Genomic DNA, 22,341 nt, shown 5'->3' with positions numbered 1-22,341 from the left:
AAAGAGGTTACTCTAAACACATAATTGATGATGCCATTTGGCGGACCTGGGCACTGTCTCGCAAGGACTTGCTCCTCACACCATCACGAGGCAAAAGGAAATCTATGACCAGTACAGGCCCAAACATCACTAACCCTAGACGTATCCTTACTTTTAACAAACAGAAGGACAGTCTTTTTAAAATCTTTAAAAACAACTGGCATCTAGTGCTAAGTGATCCGGTACTGGGGGAGAAACTTTCTCACACCCCCACAATAACATATAGAAGGGCCTCTAGCACCAGCGATTTTGTGGTCAGCAGTAGCCCTGAGACCAAGACAGGCTCAAGTTGGCTGACAGAACGTAAAGGTTTTGTCAGATGCTCCACTTGCAGGGCCTGCAAATATGGGATTAGTAAAACTACTTTTAGCTCACCATTTAAGAGCAAGCCGTGCATAATAGACACATTTCTAACATGCAAATCGGAATTTGCTGTCTACATGCTGGAGTGCTCTTGTGGACAGCGGTGCGTGGGAAGTGCAAAACTGCCGGTCCACAAGAGAGTCCTCCAGCAGCTGTGGGCCATCACCAACTCTGATGAGACCTATCCTGTGGTGTGCCACTTCAAAGAGATCCATGGCAATGACCTGGACAAACTAAACTATTATGTAGTGGACGCCGTCCTGCCTTTAAGACGAGGGGGCAACAGGGAGGCTATGCTCAGGCGTTTGGAGACTAGATACATTCTAGAATTGAATTGCAAAAACCCAAATGGCTTAAATATCACTGAGGACTTGCACACATGGCTGTAGTGTTAATTTTAATTTTCATCTTTTAAGCAATCTCAATAGTTTTTCCAGGTTCAGCTTTTATAAGGTTAGTAGCAGCACAGGTTCACCTATTCTTGAAGTAACGCTGCCTCAACCTTATATACCCCCTTCTTATTTCTTTTCATGCTACTAAGGTCGTTTCCATCTGGCCGTCCTTAGTTTGCTTAGATATTTCTAAGAGCACATTAGCACTTTGTATGTACTATCTGTGAGGTCCACCAATAGATTATACATAGGAGTAACTATGTTTACATCACTCATGGACTATTTTGAACAATCACGCGACACCTTACAAAAAGCAGAATATACTTCCATAGTGACAACATGTCCATTTGCACATCTAAGGTAAATAGGTAAATAGGTGAGAGTCGATTTGGAATTTCCCTTCAATGTAAGCAGTGTATACAGACCAGTGTTTACTATGTGTAGTTGCAGCAAACTGTATTTAAACAGGAATTTTGCATATTTTTTTTCACATGGTTTAAAATCATAATCAAATTTGAGTTATCAGGCATTATGCTTGGAGCTGTGATTTAGGCTGTGTCCACACTGCCGAATTGTATGTACACTGGGACAGTTTGATTACACATGCCACACTTGAAAAGCAAATTTTACTTTTAAGTGTCAGACTTTTCATGTTTTTACCATGAGCATTGCATTTTGTATTTATACAGTTATTTTTGCGTAATTTGCACATGTATTGGCCAATTATGGACATATGTCATATCATGCTGAAAGTTTGGGTAAGGGAGGTAGAAAACAGACGGGCAGTCTGTTTTCCATTTTTTAACAGCACTTGGCACTTTAAATTTGAAGGGAAATGGTGGCATGTCATGTGATCAAGGCCTCTAGGGGCTGAAACGCGTCATGGCAGCAGAGCACAACTGAAAATAAAGAAAATCATTTGCACAAAATAAGAGGTGTCCGTTACCTCTCAGACTTCCACTCCAACTGGAAAGAAGGTACCGCACTCTCGGGTGAAGAATTTCATCCATTTATTAATCACAGAACGGCGGGACGCGTTTCGGCTTACACCTTTCTCTGCCACAAATTGTTACCGGCATCATGCGCCATTTTATCATACTTTCACACATGTGCAAATGCATTTAAACATAGACATGAAAAGTGGCATGCAAAGTTAATTCCTTCAACTGACATTGAGCGCCATTTTGGAGTGGATTTCCCAATTCTTTTGACTTTACATCATTAATCACAGTACATTTCATTAAAGTCATCTTAAAAAATAATAGCACTGAATATGGAAATTATATCTTTCCAATCATATAACATATTGGCAACATCTATAATATTAATTTTTAATCGAATCGAGTGTGTTATGATCAAATTATTCATATTTTGAATTTCAAACTATTCAGCTCTGAATGAGCTAGCAGCATTCATACCACAAATTATTTAGACCTCTGATTAAACTCTGGATGAGCATTTCAACGCTCTACAGTATTATGTAAATCAAAATTAAAATTGATTAGTGACCAATACAAATTTAACTCAAGTCCATTACTTCCAACGCTCTTTGCCCGTTATGTAAGGTGGGAAATTCACCAGAGCCAGACACGCAACAGTAGATATATTCACATACTAAAAGATATAGCAGAGGCATTGTAAAGGATATATACTTTTCAGACACAAACTTGATACTAGTGGTTTGTCTTCAAAACATAATCAATATTAAACTTGAAGGGGGGACTCTCAAACCACATGAATGGCCAACTCTTCTTCCGTATTAAGACCTCCTGGAGCCCCTGTTTGCAGATCAATAATATATCTTGATTCTAACCTGCGTAAACAGAGTTCTCTATTCCCTCCTCTTTCATTGGGTGGAATGTGATCAATACAGAAGAATCGTGAGAGATTTCTATTGCTGGAGTGCAGTTTGGCAAAATGTCTTGCAATTGGGTATGCAGGATCTTTTTTCTCAATAGCTCGGGCATGCTCAAGAATGCTTCTTTTTGTGGGATATATTGAGCTTCCTATATATAACAGGTTGCAAGGGCAGGAAAGACAGTATACACAAACAGGGGTATTGCAAGTGAGAAACGTATTAATTTTTCTCACTTTGTTTGAACCTGGTACTTTAAAAGACAATGTCTTGCTGCTAGATTTACACACCTTACATCTTGTGCAAGGGCAGAAGCCAGTTAGAGCACTCAGACATTGATTATTTTTGTTACTATCTAAATGGCTTTGGATTAAGTTGTCCCTTCATATATATATATATATATATATATATATATATATATATATATATATATACATATATATTCAAAATCAAACTAAGGAGCACTCACAGGTACCAGAGTTCAATTTATTGATCCCAACAGACGTATTTCGGCTTCTTCAGTGTTGGCTTTACAAACAAAGTCAAATTACCGATCTTTAAAGAGCGTTGTGGCTTTGTTTGTAAAGCCAACATTGAAGAAGGCACAGAAGCCGAATCGCATCTGTTGAGATCAATAATTTGAACACTGGTACCTGTGAGTGCACCTTAATTTGGTTTTGAAAATAATTTGCATGTGACCACGTCCATGCGTAGGAGGCACCCGTCCTGAAAAGTGTTTGGCAGCATATTCTTGTAGAAATTAAATCAGGACTGCCAGAACCGCCGTTACCTGAACAAATTGTTGCACCCACCATAAAATAAGATGAGTATGATACCCTTGTCTGATAAACTGTGTTCACCCTCTGGTAGCTTGGCACTGTGCAGTCAGGCTTATCCTCAGGGCTCAAGTGTAAACTATTTTGCACAACACACCCCCTATCGCAACACACTGCATTCGCCACAAAAAGACTCCACACCATTTGTATAAAAACACTTGTCTTTATATTACGCACTCACACAGAAACCAAAACGAGATACATATTGTATATACACTATACAGTTATACGCAATTGCCTAACTTCTCTATTGAATTCAAAACAAAACACACCTTGTATATTCACCTTACAGCTGTATGCAATTGTCAAACTTTCCCATTGCAGAAAGTTCAAACAGTCAAAGGTCTTTGACTATGCCTTGTGGCCCAGCCCCTCAGTCCTTCAACCCCTCCAGCCAATGATATACGTTGCCCCTGCTGGTGCCCTGTTGACTAGACAGTCAGAACCACCTAAAGCGGTTATTTAGAATTATCCAGCCAGATTAGACCTCCAGGCGCCAGGATCGCTATCCACCCGTAGACAAAAGGTTGTGAGCCAGGAAGCTGACCGCTTCCACGTCTGGAGAAATGTTTCCCCCTCAAGCGTAGGTGTGACCTGCCGCAGATCTACAGTCAGCTGTAGATGCCCACAAGGCACACAACACCCCACAGGCCTCTTCCGTGTGTTCCCCATAAAAAAGCACCTTGTGGTGTCGGTCCAGGGAGACGGAGCCAACGACTTCGGACAGAGGCCCCAATGTCAGGCACTGTTGTCCTGCCTATCTGAAGGCCGAAGACAGTCTCAGCTCCCGGCTCAGGTTTCCCCAACATCCCTTGGACACCACAAGCTCTGGAGTGCAAGTTAGCCCCTGGCCTGGTTGCAAGCATGGGTCGCTTGGACTCTACAAGCTTCACCCGCATTCCTCAAATTACTCACATCCCAGCATCTCAGATGGCGTTTGATCTGTGTGCACAGTCTCCTCTGCACAGCTAGATGATGGTGTATGTCAGGATGGTCCTTGTCCCAAATCAAGTGCGGTCCTTACGATTTCATGGAGACACTGAGATCCTTTGTGTCCCTGGTATCTCGTGGACAGGAGGCCAGCTCCCTGGCCATCTGAGAGCACTTTGAGACCCATATCACAATAGTTGTCATTTAGCTGCAGGCCAGCAACGCCCAGGCAAAATCCACCAAGTGATAGTCCCCTTCTTGGAGCACGACAAGCTCCAACCACCACAAGTCTGCAGATAGTCCAGTTGCAGTCCCTCCTGCCCTAATGATTGCCCACGTTGATGTCCCAGTAGTGAACTAGCGTAGTATGGTTCCAAATCCAAAAGTGTGTCTATTTTCGAGGCCCGAAGCCCCAGTAGATATACCCACAATGGCCTTTGAAAATAAAATCAGTTTGAAAGGCGACCTTTGAAATGCACAGTCCCTCTCTAAATTTTGCCCTGTTTGCCATCCTACCCCGGGAGGTTTGATTACAATCGCTAGTGGGGCCAAGACCCTGCCTCTTGGAATGCAGGTGCCAATTCCACCCCCACGTAACCATCCCAGAAGGCCCCTTAGAGTCAGAGGTCTGCAGTTTCCTGTGAACCCCTTGTTTATGGCCCTCTACCAGGAATACACAGATATGTCTGTCCCCCTAGCACCCGGTTGTGAATTAGGAGACAGGCCGCCAGGCACAAAGAGCCCCTGAGCATCAAAATGCCCACTTTCCCAAAGTGACATTTTTATCACCATCATGTCGAGCCCACTCCCACTACCGGAGAGAATTTCCCATTATGAGCTCATCAATACCAAACTCTATACTGTTACTCTTCTGCCTGTAGGAAATAATGCTTGATAGCCATTCCCTACAAACCCTCATGCTAACCCAATGCGGGAAGTAGGCTACAACGTACTGAACATGCCACCCGCTGTCATTCATGACCCTTTCAAGTAACGCATACACGCACAAGCCCAATCTCTTCCCAACACCGCACCCTGTCCCCACGGAGAACTCTGATATAGCAAGAGACATGCAGAACCTAGGCACGTAGCATTTTATATGCCAAGCCCAGTAACAGTAAGCCGTGCACACAAGCCCCACAAGGGAAAACCTGTGGCACAATTGATGAGCTACCTCTGTAGATGGCACAACTAGTGCAGCAGGCCCACGGAGGAGCATTCGAGATACATGTCCTTGTATTGGTCCTACCCCATGACAAGGGACTTACAGCTAACTCGAAATAGCCAATCATATACACACCAATGTGTATGTATGTGACAAGTTCAGTGCCTTGACACTGCACGGTAGTGGCAAATGTCCTCAAGTCCTAAAGCTAGCATCCAGATCAGCGGAAAACTGGGAAGGAGAAACACAAAAAATCAAGGGAAAGTACCCTAGAAAGGGCCATTTCCAACACTAAGTATTACACAATTTACATAATGATTAATCAATTAAATAATGAATTCTCTAAATTATTAATTCATCGTTAAGTAATTCCTAATTAACTTCCCACACTATACCCCTACAAACGTAACAGTATTACATAATTAATATCAATCACATGATCGATTATAAATGTATATTTATTACTTAATTAGCTTCCCACCCTACACTCCTACAAGCCCAACAACCCGCTACGACACTACAAGTTACTATTAGCAATTAAATATAAAATTCGAAATCACTTAAAATTATAAACTATTTGGGGTATCCCTTCGCTACAGGAGTCATCCGTGCCACACCCATAAGTACAATACATTTCAAGTGGCACCCCTTTCACTCCTGTAAAAGCAAAGAATACCCATGCCTAAACACCCAGATGTTTAGTGATACCAGCCTCCTCTTCACCTCATGTCATAAATGCTCCTGGAGTGATGTAGCAATCCTAGAATCTATAGAGTCACTGCAAGAATGCAAAGAAACAGATAATATAACTGGGTCCTGATAGGTAAGTAGACCACATATAATACAGGAACGAAAACAAATCATGCCATCAACTATGACTCTCACTTCTACTAAGAACTGTCATGTAAAGTCTACAATCCCTGCGTTTAAGCAAAGTTATGTAACATTCGATAGTACTTCATTCTTTTCTTTCTTAGGGAAGCCTACTGGTGATCAATATTCTGGTAAGTTTATTTATTACTTTACACTTTTTCTGTAGTTGATACCAAGACTTGTGATGTTCAGTCCCTCGGCTGCACCCACATCTTCGTCGACTCAACCAGGATTAAGGTACTTTTGTTCAGTGTGCTCTCTGGATCGCTAAATCCAGCCCATGCTCCATCACGATCGGCCTGAACTTTTGATTTTGTCCCGGTCCAGCGCAACCAGATTTCACAAAGAAGCGTGTATTACTTCTAAGCAGTATTTTACATGTTATTCTTTAAATATGTATATCTTAAGTTTTACTTATTGGATTTTTGTTGTTTTGGTCTTGAATTATTTATTAAATTAAGAGCTATTTGTTAACCTGGTGTGGAATCTTGTTGTGCGGTATTTTCACTGTTTTACTGTTTGAAGTGTTGCAAAAATACTTTACACATTGCCTCTTAAGTTAAACCTGACTGCTCGGTGCCAAGCTACCAGAGGATGAGCCCAGCTCAATGTAGGACGTGTTTGTGACTTACCCTGACTAGGATTGTGGTTCCTGCTTGGACAGGGTGCATACCTCTGCCATCCACAAATCCAATTTTTGGAAGATATGATAATAGCCACTGTTGTAAAAGCATCATTCCTAAACCAGCCAAAGACCCTAACAAATGTGGAGGGAGGATCATACAGACTGGTAGCTCTGAGGTGCAAGGTTCTGTATAATCCTAGCCAGCAAGCTTGAGGAAATAATGCCCCACCTGCTTGATCTTGGCCAGTCTTGTTTAGTAAATGGATGGTAGGCTGGTGATAACAGAAAAGTCACAAACTTGATGTACCATGCAGAGAAATACAATTAGAAATTTATAGTTGTATTTCTGGATGGAAAAGCGGCATTTGAATGGGTGGACTGGGAATTACTGAAATTAACAGTGGCACAGTGGAAAAAGAATTTAAATCTTGGATCAAGACTTGCTACATACTATCTAAATACCAGATGTTTTTGGATGGAAGGCTAGCAGATAAATGTATTAAACCAAGCTGGACTACATCCCAACTGCTGGTTTCGTCATCGTTTGACCTCTGGCTTAAAGTTTGAGTGAACAACAATAGAATAGAAGTCACAGTTTGGAAGAAGACATACAAGTTGTGTATCTTTAATGCTGGTGTTTAGGGACAATGCAGATTCCCTGGAATTCACTGAAAAATCACACCAGTGGAAGGAAAATTTCAAAGTGGACATGCAAAACCTGGAATTTCTGAATATCAATCTAACGAACAAATAGGTAGGAAAACCTACTAATACTTTGCTGTTTAAATATCTGCAAGGTGCCTGACATACATGGGAATATATTTAACCCCCACACATAACAAATTGTACGGGGCTAACTACATGTGGTTCCAAAAGGGAATAGAGAGAAACTTAAGTAAGTGGCAAAAACGTTCAACCTACCGGCTCAGAAGCCTCATCACTTTTAAAATGAACATTGAATTAAGGCTTCATATGACATATTCTTCCAGGACAAACACACAAAGTTTCTTTAAAACATTCAGAGCAGATTGACCAAGTGCATCTGGGATAGAAAAAGGCCAAACATACCAAAAAAACATTATTTGACTTAAGTGGGAAAGAGGGCTGCCTGATCGAATCCCCTACTGCCTCAAAGCAGAGCAGTGTTGTGGAACAGAGAACAACATAATTTGGAAGCAATGTGTTATATCGAAAACAATCAATGTAAAACTGGCTTCCCCCTATCAGAGAATTAAAGGTTTCTGACCTTGCATATGAGGTAGTGGGTAGTGGATACAATGATTAGGCAAGGTGCCATAAGACCACTGTCGGACTTTGAGCGGTATGGCCATAGAGCTGCAGGGAACCAAATGTGGTTTCGACACTGCATAATCTCCTCCACTCTGCAAGCAAGGTGGTGACATGGACCTAAGGAGGTGACATGGACCTAAGGAGGCGACATGGACCTAAGGAGGTTACATGGACCTAAGGAGGTGACATGGACCTAAGGAGGCGACATGGACCTAAGGAGGTGACATGGACCTAAGGAGGCGACATGGACCTAAGGAGGTGACACGGACCTAAGGAGGCGACATGGACCTAAGGAGGTGACAAGGACCTAAGGAGGCGACATGGACCTAAGGAGGCGACATGGACCTAAGGAGGCGACATGGACCTAAGGAGGTGACATGGACCTTAGGAGGCGACATGGACCTACAAAGATCATGGGCTAGGGAACAACAGTCAAATAGATTATGAAAACTGGAGGCACACATGGGCTTGCATACACTAGGAACAGCAGGGTTCAGGAAGTGGAGAAAGTCTTAAGAATACTTTTCGGGTTGTGCTATACACCTATTAGGCACAAGAAATAAAGAATAAATTGACACTTGCTGGACAGAGTGTGGGAGGGGGAATGTCCTAACTTGTAAATGTTGTCATAGTCCCATATTGTAATATCAATGTCCAGAGCCGTACCAATGGCTCAGAGAGACTATGTGTGCTCAGGGGAGGAAGGAGCCTTTCAAGTGCTGCCCGACAGTGTATTGCTGGATGCCGCGCTCAACCTTCTTGCCACCTGGATTTTCCGTATGTCCCTGCGCTTGTGGTCACAAAGAAGGGTGTTCCACCTGTAGCGCTAGAATAATGGGTGGCAGTGGGACTGCAAAATTTAGCACTGGGTGAGGGAGTCAAACTTGGCCTTCTTCATTCTTTGTCAAATGAACACCATTAATTACAGGAAAGAGGAATGAACAAACAAACCTTAAAAATGACCTTTCAAAGATGGTGATCTGCATATAGGAGGTTATGATGGTAGTCTGGGCATAGAAGATTATCTGAGACACCGAATCCAAAATGAAGTAGAGTCTTTTCCTGTGAAGTTAGTACCTGTTTAAACCATATTCCCAGAGGCAATGCCAAGTGATGGATGTGTTGCAAAGCATTTCCTCATTTTTCATTGCATTCTTCACCCCTTTGATACTATTTTGTCACTGAATTTTGCTTCTAGCAATTGGAACCTTCTACTAAATTCTACTTCTAGATATTATGCCTGACGCCTTGTTGTCTTTCATCAATATTAATCTTTATCTCCAAAAAAGAGTATTGCATCTTAAATTAAATTTGACCATGGAAATAATCTGTTTCAATGCAAGAGTAAAATTGAACATCTTGACTTAGTACCCACCCTATAGTGTGTGCTTGTTTGGTGTGAATAGGTCTGAGGAAGGCTAGTGCCGCCTTCCGTAAAGAGACAAGGCACAGAGAACATTAACAAAAACAGGTGTTGCCCTCACCTAGTCAGTCTTCAACCAATCATGGGATGCAAGGGTGTTTGTAGGATGTTTTGTTGATGCTTGAAATGTGAAAAACATCTAACTTGTAAATAACGAGGGTAAACTCTAAATCAAGGGCTGTAAAATTAGCATAGAATTTACAACAGACCTCAGGCTTGTAAAACGTTGTAATACGAACCAATGAAACTGGTGGGGTGTGTTTTTACACACTGGCCCCTTCATGCAGCAGGCACCCAACACAGTGGCGTTTGAATAGTAAGTGTTATTTCGAACACAGTGGCCTTCCAACAGCAGGCCTTCTTTTTGAACATTAGCTCATTCGTATTAAGAACAAGCATTTGCAATGCAATAGGTCTCACAGTTACACAAGTTTAAGCAATTGGCATTGTAAATAAAAATGCTTTTTATGTATGTTTTTAAAACAAAAATAAAAGGCATTGTTATTTGCAATGTCGATAGCGCCAACTCGTGTAAATGCGAGATCTATTGCATTGCAAATGCTTGTTCCAATGGTCCGATCAGAAGAGGTGGGAGTGGACACACATCTCAGAGCTGATTAAGGCTGTCAGCAATTACACAGTTTATTGACCTCCGCTGACCAGGTATGTGGCTGCTGCACAGGGGCAGCTGGGGAAGGCCTGGACACGGTGTGGGAGGAGGGGGGCTGGAGAAGCGAAGCACTGGGAGACCAACGCATGAGCAGGGAAAGAGACACAGTATAGGGAGAGAAGCGAGGCAAGACGAAGAGAATGAAAGCCTTGTGGGCGGGAATTCGAGTAAGAAAACAGTAAAGGTGTAGATATATACGAGTGAGAGGTGAAAAGGGGGCTTTGGAGGGGGAGGTGTTTTTTCCGAGCACTCTCCAGCGGTACTTCGCTACTAGCAGCCAGCCACTATTAAAGTGAAAGCACTCATTACGCGCTCTGTATACAAATAACGCCCGCATTGTCCCGCGAGTACTGGGGGGGCAGTGTTGGCCACTATTAAAGAGAAAGCGCGCATTTCGCACTCCGCATGCAAGTAGCGCCCGCCATTGTCCAGCGAGTGCTGTGTGGGCGCGCTGCAAATTCAAGCGCCGCCATTGTTCCACGTTCTTTACTGAAGAAAATAGTGCTCACACACTAATTAAAGCATCCCGTGTAACACCGCAAGTAAATGATCCAGTCCTGGTGGGCGGGGCCAAAAGGAGACATGGCGGTAACAAGGAGGGACTCAAAAGCCTCACTCACAATCCAAAGCCAGCGTTTAGCATCAATGATGATGCAAGCCAATGGGAAGAAGGGACGGAGCCTAGACTCCACTTCTGAAATTGGCTTGATTACAAGAAGCCTCGCAGAGCGAGCAACGCATGTGTGCTGCAACGCTAAGCGAGACCTAAAAACAGATCTTTGGTTCTGGTAACAGTAACAACATCAAAGAGGCCTCTTAGTTAAAAGATAAACCTCTTTACTCTCTTTGCATGGCCTCCGTGGTGTTCTCAAGTGGTTTTGGAAGTGGAGGATGGGTGCTAGGGCTCAGGGTCATCTGCATCTTATGTGCTTCACACATGCTATATTGCTTTGCAAATTTGCTGGAACATACAATGTCCCTATTTCCCAGTGATACCTCTTAGGTGGAAGTTCCTGTGTTGTTATCTCTTCAGACATCCATCACCACCACTTTGCATGTGAACCTTACCTTGGATCACTACTAGGTGTTACTAGCACCTCTCTTGACACACGTGTTCTAGAAGCTGCTATTTGTGTGTGATAAGGCTTTTAAGGTCTCAAATGCATTCTGGAAACAAGGTTAACATTTCTACACTGCTGTTTGGTATGGGGGAGCAGTGGCACCAAACTTGTGTAACAGGGAGGTCTAATCTCATGATCTCATTTTATGGTGTAAAATCAGGACATCTAAGGATTTCACGGTGGAGGAGTTGGCTTGACCTGGCCTCAGCTGGTGCCCTGAAGACCTCTTGCTCTTTTCTTCTCAGGTCAGCAAAGTAAATTCTACCAGGGCATAGTGAAACGGTCCTCTGCAGCCTGTCAATGTTAACTCTGCATTTTCGATAACCTGTTGCTCTATTTCCTTTAATCTTAGATTTGTTTGGTGTAGGGATAAAGTGTTCATTACATAGATATGAAATGTTGTTTTTGGTGCTATGTGTGTCAATGGGAGTTAATATCCATTGGGAGAGGAAGGATTATGGGCATGTGACCTTTAGGCTTCCTTCTTTCATCAACTGAAAATGACAAGTTGGGTCACATGCAGCTGGAAAGAAGAACACAACAGCTTGGTGGAGACCAGCAAGAGAGGATAACAGATTAAGGACAGCCATCTAAAATATGCCATCATCATCCTTCTCTCCAGCAAGAATTCTGGCTTTTTCTTCACCCAGTAAGTCACCCATTTTTTATTTTTAGGAATCGCAACACCACGCGTCGACAATGTAACCATTTTATCCCAAGCAAAGAGGGAGACGTTATCTGGGATTGACAGGGACCATGAGGCCATAACCTTGAAGTCCACTGCTTGGGTCGCCGGTTTATTTAGTTAATTTAATTTATTTCATTTTATTATTTATTTATTTATATTTGTTAAGTGCTAGCTTAGGACTTCAGAGGACTGATAACTGTGTAGGCAGCAGTTCTTAAATACTTGTCCCTATTGAGTGTGGTCAATTGAAGTCTTTTCGGAAATCATTTTTAGGTCTGGTCTAGTCAGCTTTAGCTGCCTCATCAACCTCACGTTTAAAAAATCCTAACTAAAATACATACATACATATATACATTCGAGAGATTTCAATCAACCGTCTTCATTCACTGGTCTGTACGACTGCTGTTCATGTTTTGCTTCTACCCACTACAGAACAAACCCTAGTTATATAGCTCAGCCGATTTCAGACATTGGATTTCATCAGTATGTATAATGGAACTTTCCTTTTACCAGCGGCGGCTCCTCTGCAATGTAGGGAGGCACACCACAGTACTCCTACTCCTACAGAAACACTCAGCAGATTTGAAGCCGCCAGCCAACTACCAACCGATCTCCCTGCCATGCTAACCTGCAAAAGTCATGGAGAAAATCATCAATAAGCGACTAGCCACCCACCTCAATGACAAGCACCTCCTTGACACCTCCCAATCCGGATTCAGGTGAATCCCCTGCACTGAGAACGCATGAGTCACTGCCACAGATGACATCCAACTAATCATAGACAGAAGAGACATCACTGCCCTCATCATCCTAGACCTATCCGCCGCCTTCAACACCGTCTCCAACCCCATCCTCATTCACTCCCTCCATAAAGCAGGCATACAAGGCCCCGCTCTTCGCTGGATCTGCTCCTTCTTAACAAACCGCATCCAGTCAGACAGCCTGCCTCCCTTCACCTTGGCCACCGCCAAACTCATCTGCGGATTCCTCAATTATCATCGCTGAACCCCACACTCTTTGACACCTACATAACATCACTCATCAGCATCATCTGAACCCATGGAATCAATGTCATCTCCTATGTAGATTACACTCTACGACAAAACACCAAGCACCCGGATCAACTTCTTCTCCTGTATGTCTGAAGTCACTAGCTCAGTGAAAACAACTGCCTAAGACTAAATATGGACAAAACAAAAGTTGCAATCTTTGGAAGAGTCACATTGCTATGGAACACCATCTGGTGGCAATTAGAACTTAGACTCACACCCCGCCCACTAACCCAAGCAAAGAACTTTAGCATTAAATGGTGACAAACTCGTTATGACCAGCCAAGTAAACGCAATCTCAATCTCCGCCTCCTGTTTCCACACCCTCAAAAAGCTCAAGAAAATCTTCACTCAGCTCCAAGTCAACACACGTAGGACCATCACTCAGGCCATCATCACCAGAAAGTTAGACTAACGCAACGCACTCTACATGGGAATCAACACCCAACTGACCATGAGGCTCAAGAACATTCAAAAGTCAGTGGGCAGAATCACACTCTGGCTTCCTCCCTGCACTCACATCACCCTGCGCCTCAGAAAGCTTCACTGGATCCCTGTCAACAAACGCACACTTTTCAAACTCCTAACACGTCTACAGAGCCCTGCACAATCTTGGCCTCACCTACCACAACAACTGCATTAACTTCCTCAAACCTACCAGACACCTCCTCTCAGCCGGATTCCTACTCGTACACATCCCTGCACCCGCAAAACCAGAGCCTGAGATCATGCCTACGCCCACCGTCACTCCAAAGCCTAGAACGACCTGTCTCTTAACATCAGAAGCGCCTCCTCAGTTCTTGAGTTCCGCAAGAAACTGTAGGCCTGGTTCCTCACCTCCACCTAAACACGGCCTACACACAGCCTAAACAGCTCCTGCTCTTAGCGCCTACAGGGTGAGTCGCGCACTGTACAGATACCCATAGCACAACACTTAAATTCCTTTGGAGAAGCGTGTAAGAGAAAATGTATGCTACCTCAGTTTTGCCTGTTAAATGGCAAGTAATTCAAGATATGGGCAAGCACCCCGAGTCACAAACCACCAGCTTGTTTCTCAGGTATGCTGCCTGTAGTTGCCATCTTGCCTGTCGGTAGATGTGTGTGACACTCTGAAGCTCTAATGTTCCAGTCCCTACTGCAGAAGATGAGCAAACAGCCGCAAGAAGAAACACTACCTAGTGCCCCGGTCATAGTAGATGTTAATTATGCCACCACCATGAAATCTCCTCCACTATTTTTATTACATCAATACCATGCCCCAGGTAATTCCATTGGGGCTGGTAATCTCGAAACACGTGCCGCCAATGCTTGTGGAAAACATGTTGCATTGACTTTTTACTGAGAAAATAAATCGAATTTTTGTTCACTGAATATCAACACAAGAGCTACGCCTCACTAAAGATGAGTACATTTATCGGAACAGATGGGAAGCGCCAACTGCAGCATAATCCCTCAGTCAGCAAAAGCAGCTGTGGTAATCAACACAACGCGGAGACAGCGAGAACAGCGCGCGTGCAACGGAGGGCACGAGGCGCGCGCAGAGGGACATGAAACGGGGTCTGAGAAGCAGGTAAACCCCACAGGTGAAGCGTCTGGCAGAGACCCAGGGCTGCAAGAAAGACAATTCTGCAGCGCTGCAAGACAGAGCTCCTCAACGCGAGGCTGGGGCTGCAGAACAGAGCTGGGGAAACAGCAAGGTGCACGGCTGCACGCTCTGAAGAGAAAACAGACGCAGACATCACCCCTCTGAAAAGTGGGATGGTACATGAAAAGCGAAATGAAGTAGGGGTGTTGCTATGGCTGCAGCCCAAACAACATTGCAGGGCCCGTGAGCGCCGAACCGCTCAGCGTGTAGGTAATAACAGCGCACAGAGCAGAACATGCGCACGCAGACAGTGGTGTCACCACTAAAAAACACACCTGTCTTTTTGAGCAATGCGGTAGTGACAGAAACGAGCTGTAAAACGGGTTATTGCACTTCTCTGACATTAGGAATGGTGTAGATAATTGAACATTATAAGTTATGGAATTACCGGGCATGATTTCTGCCAACAGAAGACACGAGAAAATCAAGTGCAAATAACTGTGGAAAAAAAGGCGGCGAGATTGTTCCCATAAGATATTACCCACGTATTATCAAAGGAAGGCTTTATACAGGGTTGATTCTGTGTGCCAAGGGTATCGTCGCATCAGGGAATGCACCCACCCCTGGATATGCCGCGTTCATCCACATGCATTTGAGAGCAAGGAGCCTGTGGCAGACAAAGGGGCATGACTGCCACTGGTGCAGTGGCACCCGGGCCCGTAGCCCCGAGGGGCCCATTGAGCCCTAATAATTGCAGCATTTTACTACTCCTAAAACAGTCAAATGGGTTATTTTCCTTGCTTGCATCAGGGCCCGGGGCATCCTTGCTACCCTACTGGGCAGCCAGAGTGAAAGCATGGCGAGCACACACAAGCATGAGATCGGCCGCAACACACATGCAGTCGTAACTTTCGGTAGAGCACAACCAAAACTTGAGTGGACAACCACAACTTGGGGTAAAGTCACGAAGAGGTCATCCTAAATGAACAAAAACAAATAAAACCCCCCTCAGAAGCAGTCAACAAAAGGAAGGTTCTTTTAAACATTTCAACATAGGATTGAGGTCAATATAGTATTTTTGTTGTCTTTAAATTAGAGATGTAAGATTACAGTTCGGATTACTTTACGAAAAGGGTTTAGTTAAGGGATGTGTCAGTTTAATGTAATGCTTAGAGTTCAATTTAGTGTTAGGTGGGGAGTTAGTGGCTAGGTTAGCGTTAGGGTGAGGGCTCTGATCACTGTCTTTTATCCTGGAGAAGAACCCTCTTGTCAAAGCCGGATATAGGGGGTGCAGCTATCAGTGGAGCAGCAGGTGCAGTGGCATCAGTGACCACAGGTGTGAGGGTCCCTCTGCGCCCCAAATATGGCAGTCTGTTACTACCCATCCTGTGGGGTGCGGGCCCCATTTTGCTTGCGTGCATTAGGGCCCATGGAGGAATATAGCATATTAGCAAAACCCAACATATTGAAGTGCTTCAAGGCGCATTTCAGTACTCGTTGCAGTAAGTAGTCTGAAACTCTTCACACTGAAACTTTTTTCTAATACATACATTCTCAGAAGACATGAAGGAGAAAGGACAATAGAAATAGTTCAAATTAAACTGTGGCTTTGCGTCACGCAGAGATCTCCCAGCTCGCTGACACGCGGCACATCTCGCTCACTTACGTTTTTCCTGTTCGCCCATCCTGTCGCCCACCAGAGGTTTTTTGATTGATGATCTGCGATACACCACGTGGACTCTGTCCTCCACATCTTGCTTGTCCTTCTCCAGGGGTTCAATAAAGAACTCATCCTCCTCCGTACGAATCAATCCTGCCTAAAATCAGAGATCAGAGTTTAAACATCTCAATAGCCAAGCAGACAGAAAACACTCACAGCAAGCAGAGTTCCTCTTGAAACACTGGGGGGAAGGGGCAAACACCACTAAGAGTTAGACAAACAGTGACACAACTAAGGCATTGAATCCACACACTAGAGGCTCTGTAAACATTCAATAGTGTATTCGAAACGCTGGGGTACTTTTCAAAATAATCCAAACTATGGATTCAGGTACATTCTTTCTTCTTTCATTCTTAAATCCCAAGAGCCACAAACACACCGATCTTGTCACAGGGTTAGAGATTAGAAGATAATCTTCGCAGGTTTGTGAGGTGGCTGGGAAGGATTCTGTTACCCTTGCCACCCTTCTAATTTATTACTGCCTTGCACAAGGGCAGGCTGTTCTTCTCTCTTCTATCTTTGACCTCGACCAAGAGCTTGGATTGGTTCGGTGTATGTCCAAGGCCCCACCTTTCCCAAGAACACGGAGAGGTATTTTCTGCTCTGTTTCCCCACCTTGTCCAAAGGCAAAGGGGTGTTGGCTGGGACAGCTAACAGCCATCCCCGTCCTCCAACGCCCTCAAACAAAGGAGAGTGATGGAGGACTGCGTTACCTATCCGTTGCCCAGGACCTCCTCACCGCGCACATTCTCATTGTGGGCCAGGGCAGCGGAAACAGTGCTTAATTTGAAAAAAAATAAAATAAGAGCCAGGGCCTTCGTCAGGCACCACTATTGCCCCTTCCAGCACTGACAATAACAGTACCAACACAACTACTAACCATCACACTCCTTCAAGAATGTAAGAATTCTGACTTTTCCAGGAGGCCAACACAATAAGAATTGCTTGAGCATTATGTATTGAATTAATAAACGATTGATGTTGTGCTCGTTTCTAAATTATACAGACAGTGCCGCCATGTGCTGAACTGTCATAAGTGCTGTTGTTGACAAGTAAGTGCCGGTGCTCAGCACCGGAAACCACTCGCTCAAATTAAGTACTGCAGTAGAATGCTTTCCCGATGTTGCACTCACAATTGTGAAATGAACACAGGGGCGGCTGTCTGCTGCTCCTGTCCTCATTAACCCTTATTTTGTTGAGGTTAAAGGCGTACCGGGACAGCTGACTTACAGCCCCCTTAGCCTTTGGACAAGGTCGGAAGGAGTTCAGAAATGTAGGGGCAATTTGAGGTTGTGACATTCGTCACAGATTCCTAAAATAAAAATGGAAAAACATGGCCAAAAAAACCAAAATGTTCCTTTAGGTTTCCTCTCACTAGAGAGCAATAATAATCTGGAAAAAATCTAATACGAATTTTTTTTTTTTTTCCCCATGCCATACTGACCCGGGAGGCTGAGATTCTTATTGTGTTGACAATTACCAAGTAAACCTTTTACTCAATGAACTCCTCTAGTGCCAAGGCAAATCAAGAAGGAAATACTGTATGCAAAAACTGTCTATGTAAATGTGAAGAGAACACAAACAAAACTTTTTAGATAACCAAGACTCAGTCCCCTCACAAGGCACATTGTGGGAGTCTGGCAAAGCCACGATTCGAGGGCTTGCTAAGGGACATCTCAAAGCCAAGTGACTGGCATGAGAGAGCTGGCTCTCCCTCCTGGAAGCCCAGGCGACCCACCTGGAGCAGACCAATACCAAGACAGAGACAGGGAGAGAGGCCCAACAGCTCGAGCGCCTAAGGGAGGAAATAAAACACCCATCGCTCTAATCAGCAAAGCTTTTGTGGAGGTCCTCTGTTTCCCTGGTCTACGGATGGGAAGTCAAGAATGGCAAATTGCTGCACTGGCTGGCCTCCTACTCCCTGGCAAACCGAATAATTTCAGAGATTCTTGACCAGCAAGGTCGAATCCATCGCACCCCTGCATCCATCGCCCAAATCTAGAATAGATCAAAATGACCTGCGACAACATGCACTGTGCTAAATGTCTGACTTGTCTATGCTTCTGGTTGTGTATTTGTATGCTTTGCAAAACCAATAATATTTGTTATAAAAAAAAAAATTAAATAGGTGCATGACTTGCCAGTTCAGCAGAAACTCTGGCCCTATGGCAGAGGATCACCGCCATATCTAAGGACCCCCGCACCTGGTGAGGAACTTAGTAATAAAATTGCATTCCGCCGCTGTACCAAATTTCATCTGGTCAGTGCTGAGTGGGCAGCATGTTTATTTCTTCCGCTTGGCATTTTGTTTCCAGCAGAAGCCCCCCAAAGCGAGAGTTAGTTACTGACAATCGTAAGATAGATATCCCTGATGTGCAGCAAGTTTCCTTCAGTTCTTTAAGGACTTATTCCCTTTGTCCTCCCAGGGTCTTCGATGCCTCATATGACGGCCATGTTGAGGAAACATAGCTAATGCCTTAAGCAGGCTGAGCTGCCATACCAAGGGTTTCTGTGAGGGGAGTTGTAGGAAAGTGGGTTATTAGTAGGTGGGGGTATTCACCCTCAGCTAGTGATGATACCACAATCACTAAAAGGTTTTGTCAAAACTCAGTAAATTAATCCTTGCTCAACCCTTGGCAGCTTAGCAAATGAGCAGTCAGGCTTAACTTAGGAGACAGGTATTTGTAAAGCATTTAATAACATCAGAACAGTGAATAAGTAAAAGACACAAGAAAAATCCAACACCAATTTATAAAAATAGAGAATACTTTTATCTTTAAAGCAACACCTAAATAACAAAACTCCAATATAGAGAATTGTAGAAATGGATGAATAAAGATTAAATCAAAAATTGTACATTCTAGCACCAAAAAGATTAAAGTGTCACTGTTGACCATCTGGTCGCACGGACCACGACAAAGTCCAAATTTAAGGCTGATCGCGATGGAATGCAAGTTTTATAGGTTGAGGGCTAGGTTCCGGTCAACAGTTTACCCTCATACTTAGGCCTAATTACGAGTTCAGTAGTCCGATGGACCACCAAACCCGTGGTGGCGATGCTGTGACGGTCTGACCGCCATATTCCAAGTTTTGTGGTCAGACCACCACAGGACCGCCGTAACTGCTGGGAATCCATGATCCCTTGGCAGTGTTGCAGCAGCGTGAGGCTGCAATATGCTGGTGCTGCCACTGTGGCACTGCCAAGCATATTGTGAGTTTACGTAACGTGACCCTTTTCATGGCGGTGAGCCTGCCATGAAAAGGATGGCAGTGAGGAAACTAAGGGGGGCTACAGGGCCACACCTTGGTGCCTTTGGGTGCATGCAAAGGGACACATGATGTGCCCCCTGTAGGTATGCACCCTACAAGGATCCCTGTGCCAACAGCTCAGTTGCTTAACTCAAGGACATTCAGTTATGTGAACTGGTTTCCGGCAGATTCAATTTTGGAAATTGTGGCAAGCGAGGAGTATGCGACACACAACCTGAAGTGACATGACTGAGCCACTGAAGTAACGAGGATGGCATTAAAATCGATATGCCTAAAGTGTTTTACTGCCTATACAGGAGGGATGGTTATGGAGGCATCTAACCTACAATTGTAAATATCAAATGTGAAACTTGAAAGGCTGACATTGGGAATAAGAGCAAAAACAATGTGCCATCATGACGACCACAATAAGGGACATTCAAAGTGAAATTGCTCAGTCCCATGTCACTGTTCACTACAGAAAACCATGTGAAACTGAGGTAATTTAAGACATGAACTGTGCGGGCAAGTTGCATTTTTAATCAAGGAGCACTGATGAAGGCACACTGCTGAAACGAGTTTACTTAAAGATCAAAGGAATTAACTGTGTATGCCGTGAGTGCTCCCTATCTTTCTTTGAGCAGGAAATATATATATACATATATATATATATATATATATATATATATATATATATACATTTTTTATGTGTGAAAAAGACCGTTCCGGTCGAAGCGCGTTGCTAATAACACGCTTGTGTGTACACGAACCCTGGTGTGCGAGTCTTCTTTCTTGCTGAGTAAAGTGGTATATATATATATATGTATACATGTGTATATATACTGACAAAGGCTTCGAGCAAGCCGAAACGCGTCTGTCTTTTAATTTTTCGGGATTGAGGCTGATCTGATTAAATAAAACAGATGCCGTATCTTACCTGCCTGGAGTTCATGTCTCCCTCCATGGTTCACTCTGTGGGAGTTGGTTGTTTGTGCTCATATATCCATATGTATATATGTGTGTGTATATATATATATCCGTGATTTCACGGGGAAGCAAGTTGGATTTCCATGAGCTTCACGGCCCGGCAGATTCTACATTTGGGTTGGGGCGTTGGGGACCTGAGGGAGCGTTTGGCACCATCATTGCGTGACTACCTGCTGCTACACGGGCCCCCCCACATTATCTGGCATACAACAGCGTTCATGGTAACAACATCGCATCCTGTTAAAGACACAATAAGTGCGGCATGCTGGGAGTTGTAGTCTCCCATTGGACTGCATCAAGCCCAGCGTAACAGGTGCTGCTGATCTTCCGTCATTGGAGGCGCCAAAGGATTTTTAAAGGAGGGGAAAGGTGGTCATGAAGTACTGGCAGCACTGAGGAAGGCTCAAAATGCCGAAATGCATCTGCACGCTGTACCGGTGAAATAAAGCGGCTCCCAAGGCAATCCCCGCTGTGTCCTTGAGCTTTCTTTTTGGAGGGGCTGATGTGTGATATTTGTCGTGTTTGCCAACAACGCGAAGCAAGGATCCGCCCTTTAAAGAGTCCTGGGATTGTTGGAAACTGACTGTGTGCTTGATCAAGGTATTGATCTACCCAGGGCCACCACAACAAAGAACCATGCCTGTGCCTGCTGTTCAGGCAGTCCGTGATTTCACGGGGAAGCAAGTTGGATTTCCATGAGCTTCACGGCCCGGCAGATTCTACGTTTGGGTTGGGGCGTTGGGGACCTGAGGGAGCGTTTGGCACCATCATTGCGTGACTACCTGCTGCTACACGGGCCCCCCCACATTATCTGGCATACAACAGCGTTCATGGTAACAACATCGCATCCTGTTACAGACACACTAAGTGCGGCATGCTGGGAGTTGTAGTCTCCCATTGGACTGCATCAAGCCCAGCGTAACAGGTGCTGCTGATCTTCCGTCATTGGAGGCGCCGAAGGATTTTTAAAGGAGGGGAAAGGTGGTCACGAGGTACTGGCAGCACTGAGGAAGGCTCAAAATGCCGAAATGCATCTGCACGCTGTACCAGTGAGATAAAGCGGCTCCCAAGGCAATCCCCGCTGTGTCCTTGAGCTTTCTTTTTGGAGGGGCTGATGTGTGATATATATAGGGACTTAACCCGAAACGCGTCATGCCTTCCATGCAGCATTAAAGTGTTCTTCAAAGGCTCCTCGTTGTGTCCCTCTGGTTCTTTTTCTCTCGCGGGAGAGGAATCTTTGGTGGATGTGTTGCGCGCAATGCCCTAGGCGCGCTAGAGGGACCCGTCTCATCTGTGGCCAGAGCGAGAAGGGCATCAGCTTTTTAGCTTTTTGGACTCCAAGGTATTGGAAAAGCCCTGGCACCCGCATCAAGGAACGGAGCAAAACTTCGCTGTGAAACAGTTCGTGATTTCACGGAGAGGCTTGTACATTGCTGCAGAGCCTCCGAAACTGCCTGGACCTATACATTGCGGTGAGACGT

The 22,341-nt window shown here is 44.4% G+C and overlaps 1 protein-coding gene across 1 annotated transcript in view; it reads right to left on the bottom strand.

Moving 5' to 3' along the window:
* The window catches only part of LOC146810884 (A disintegrin and metalloproteinase with thrombospondin motifs 2-like), a 1,551,661-nt gene that overhangs the window by 1,136,635 nt on the left and 392,685 nt on the right, over positions 1 to 22,341 (bottom strand). Inside the window, exon 3 of the mRNA XM_085617927.1 lies at positions 16,571 to 16,721. Coding sequence (XP_085474053.1) covers positions 16,571 to 16,721 — 151 coding nt within the window. The remainder of the gene's footprint in view (positions 1 to 16,570; positions 16,722 to 22,341) is intronic.

This window comes from Triturus cristatus, chromosome 7 (assembly GCF_964204655.1).
Source record: "Triturus cristatus chromosome 7, aTriCri1.1, whole genome shotgun sequence".
NCBI classification, from domain to species: domain Eukaryota; kingdom Metazoa; phylum Chordata; class Amphibia; order Caudata; family Salamandridae; genus Triturus; species Triturus cristatus.
Note: the sequence above shows the minus strand (reverse complement) of the source record. Positions and strands in the feature narration are given on the sequence as shown.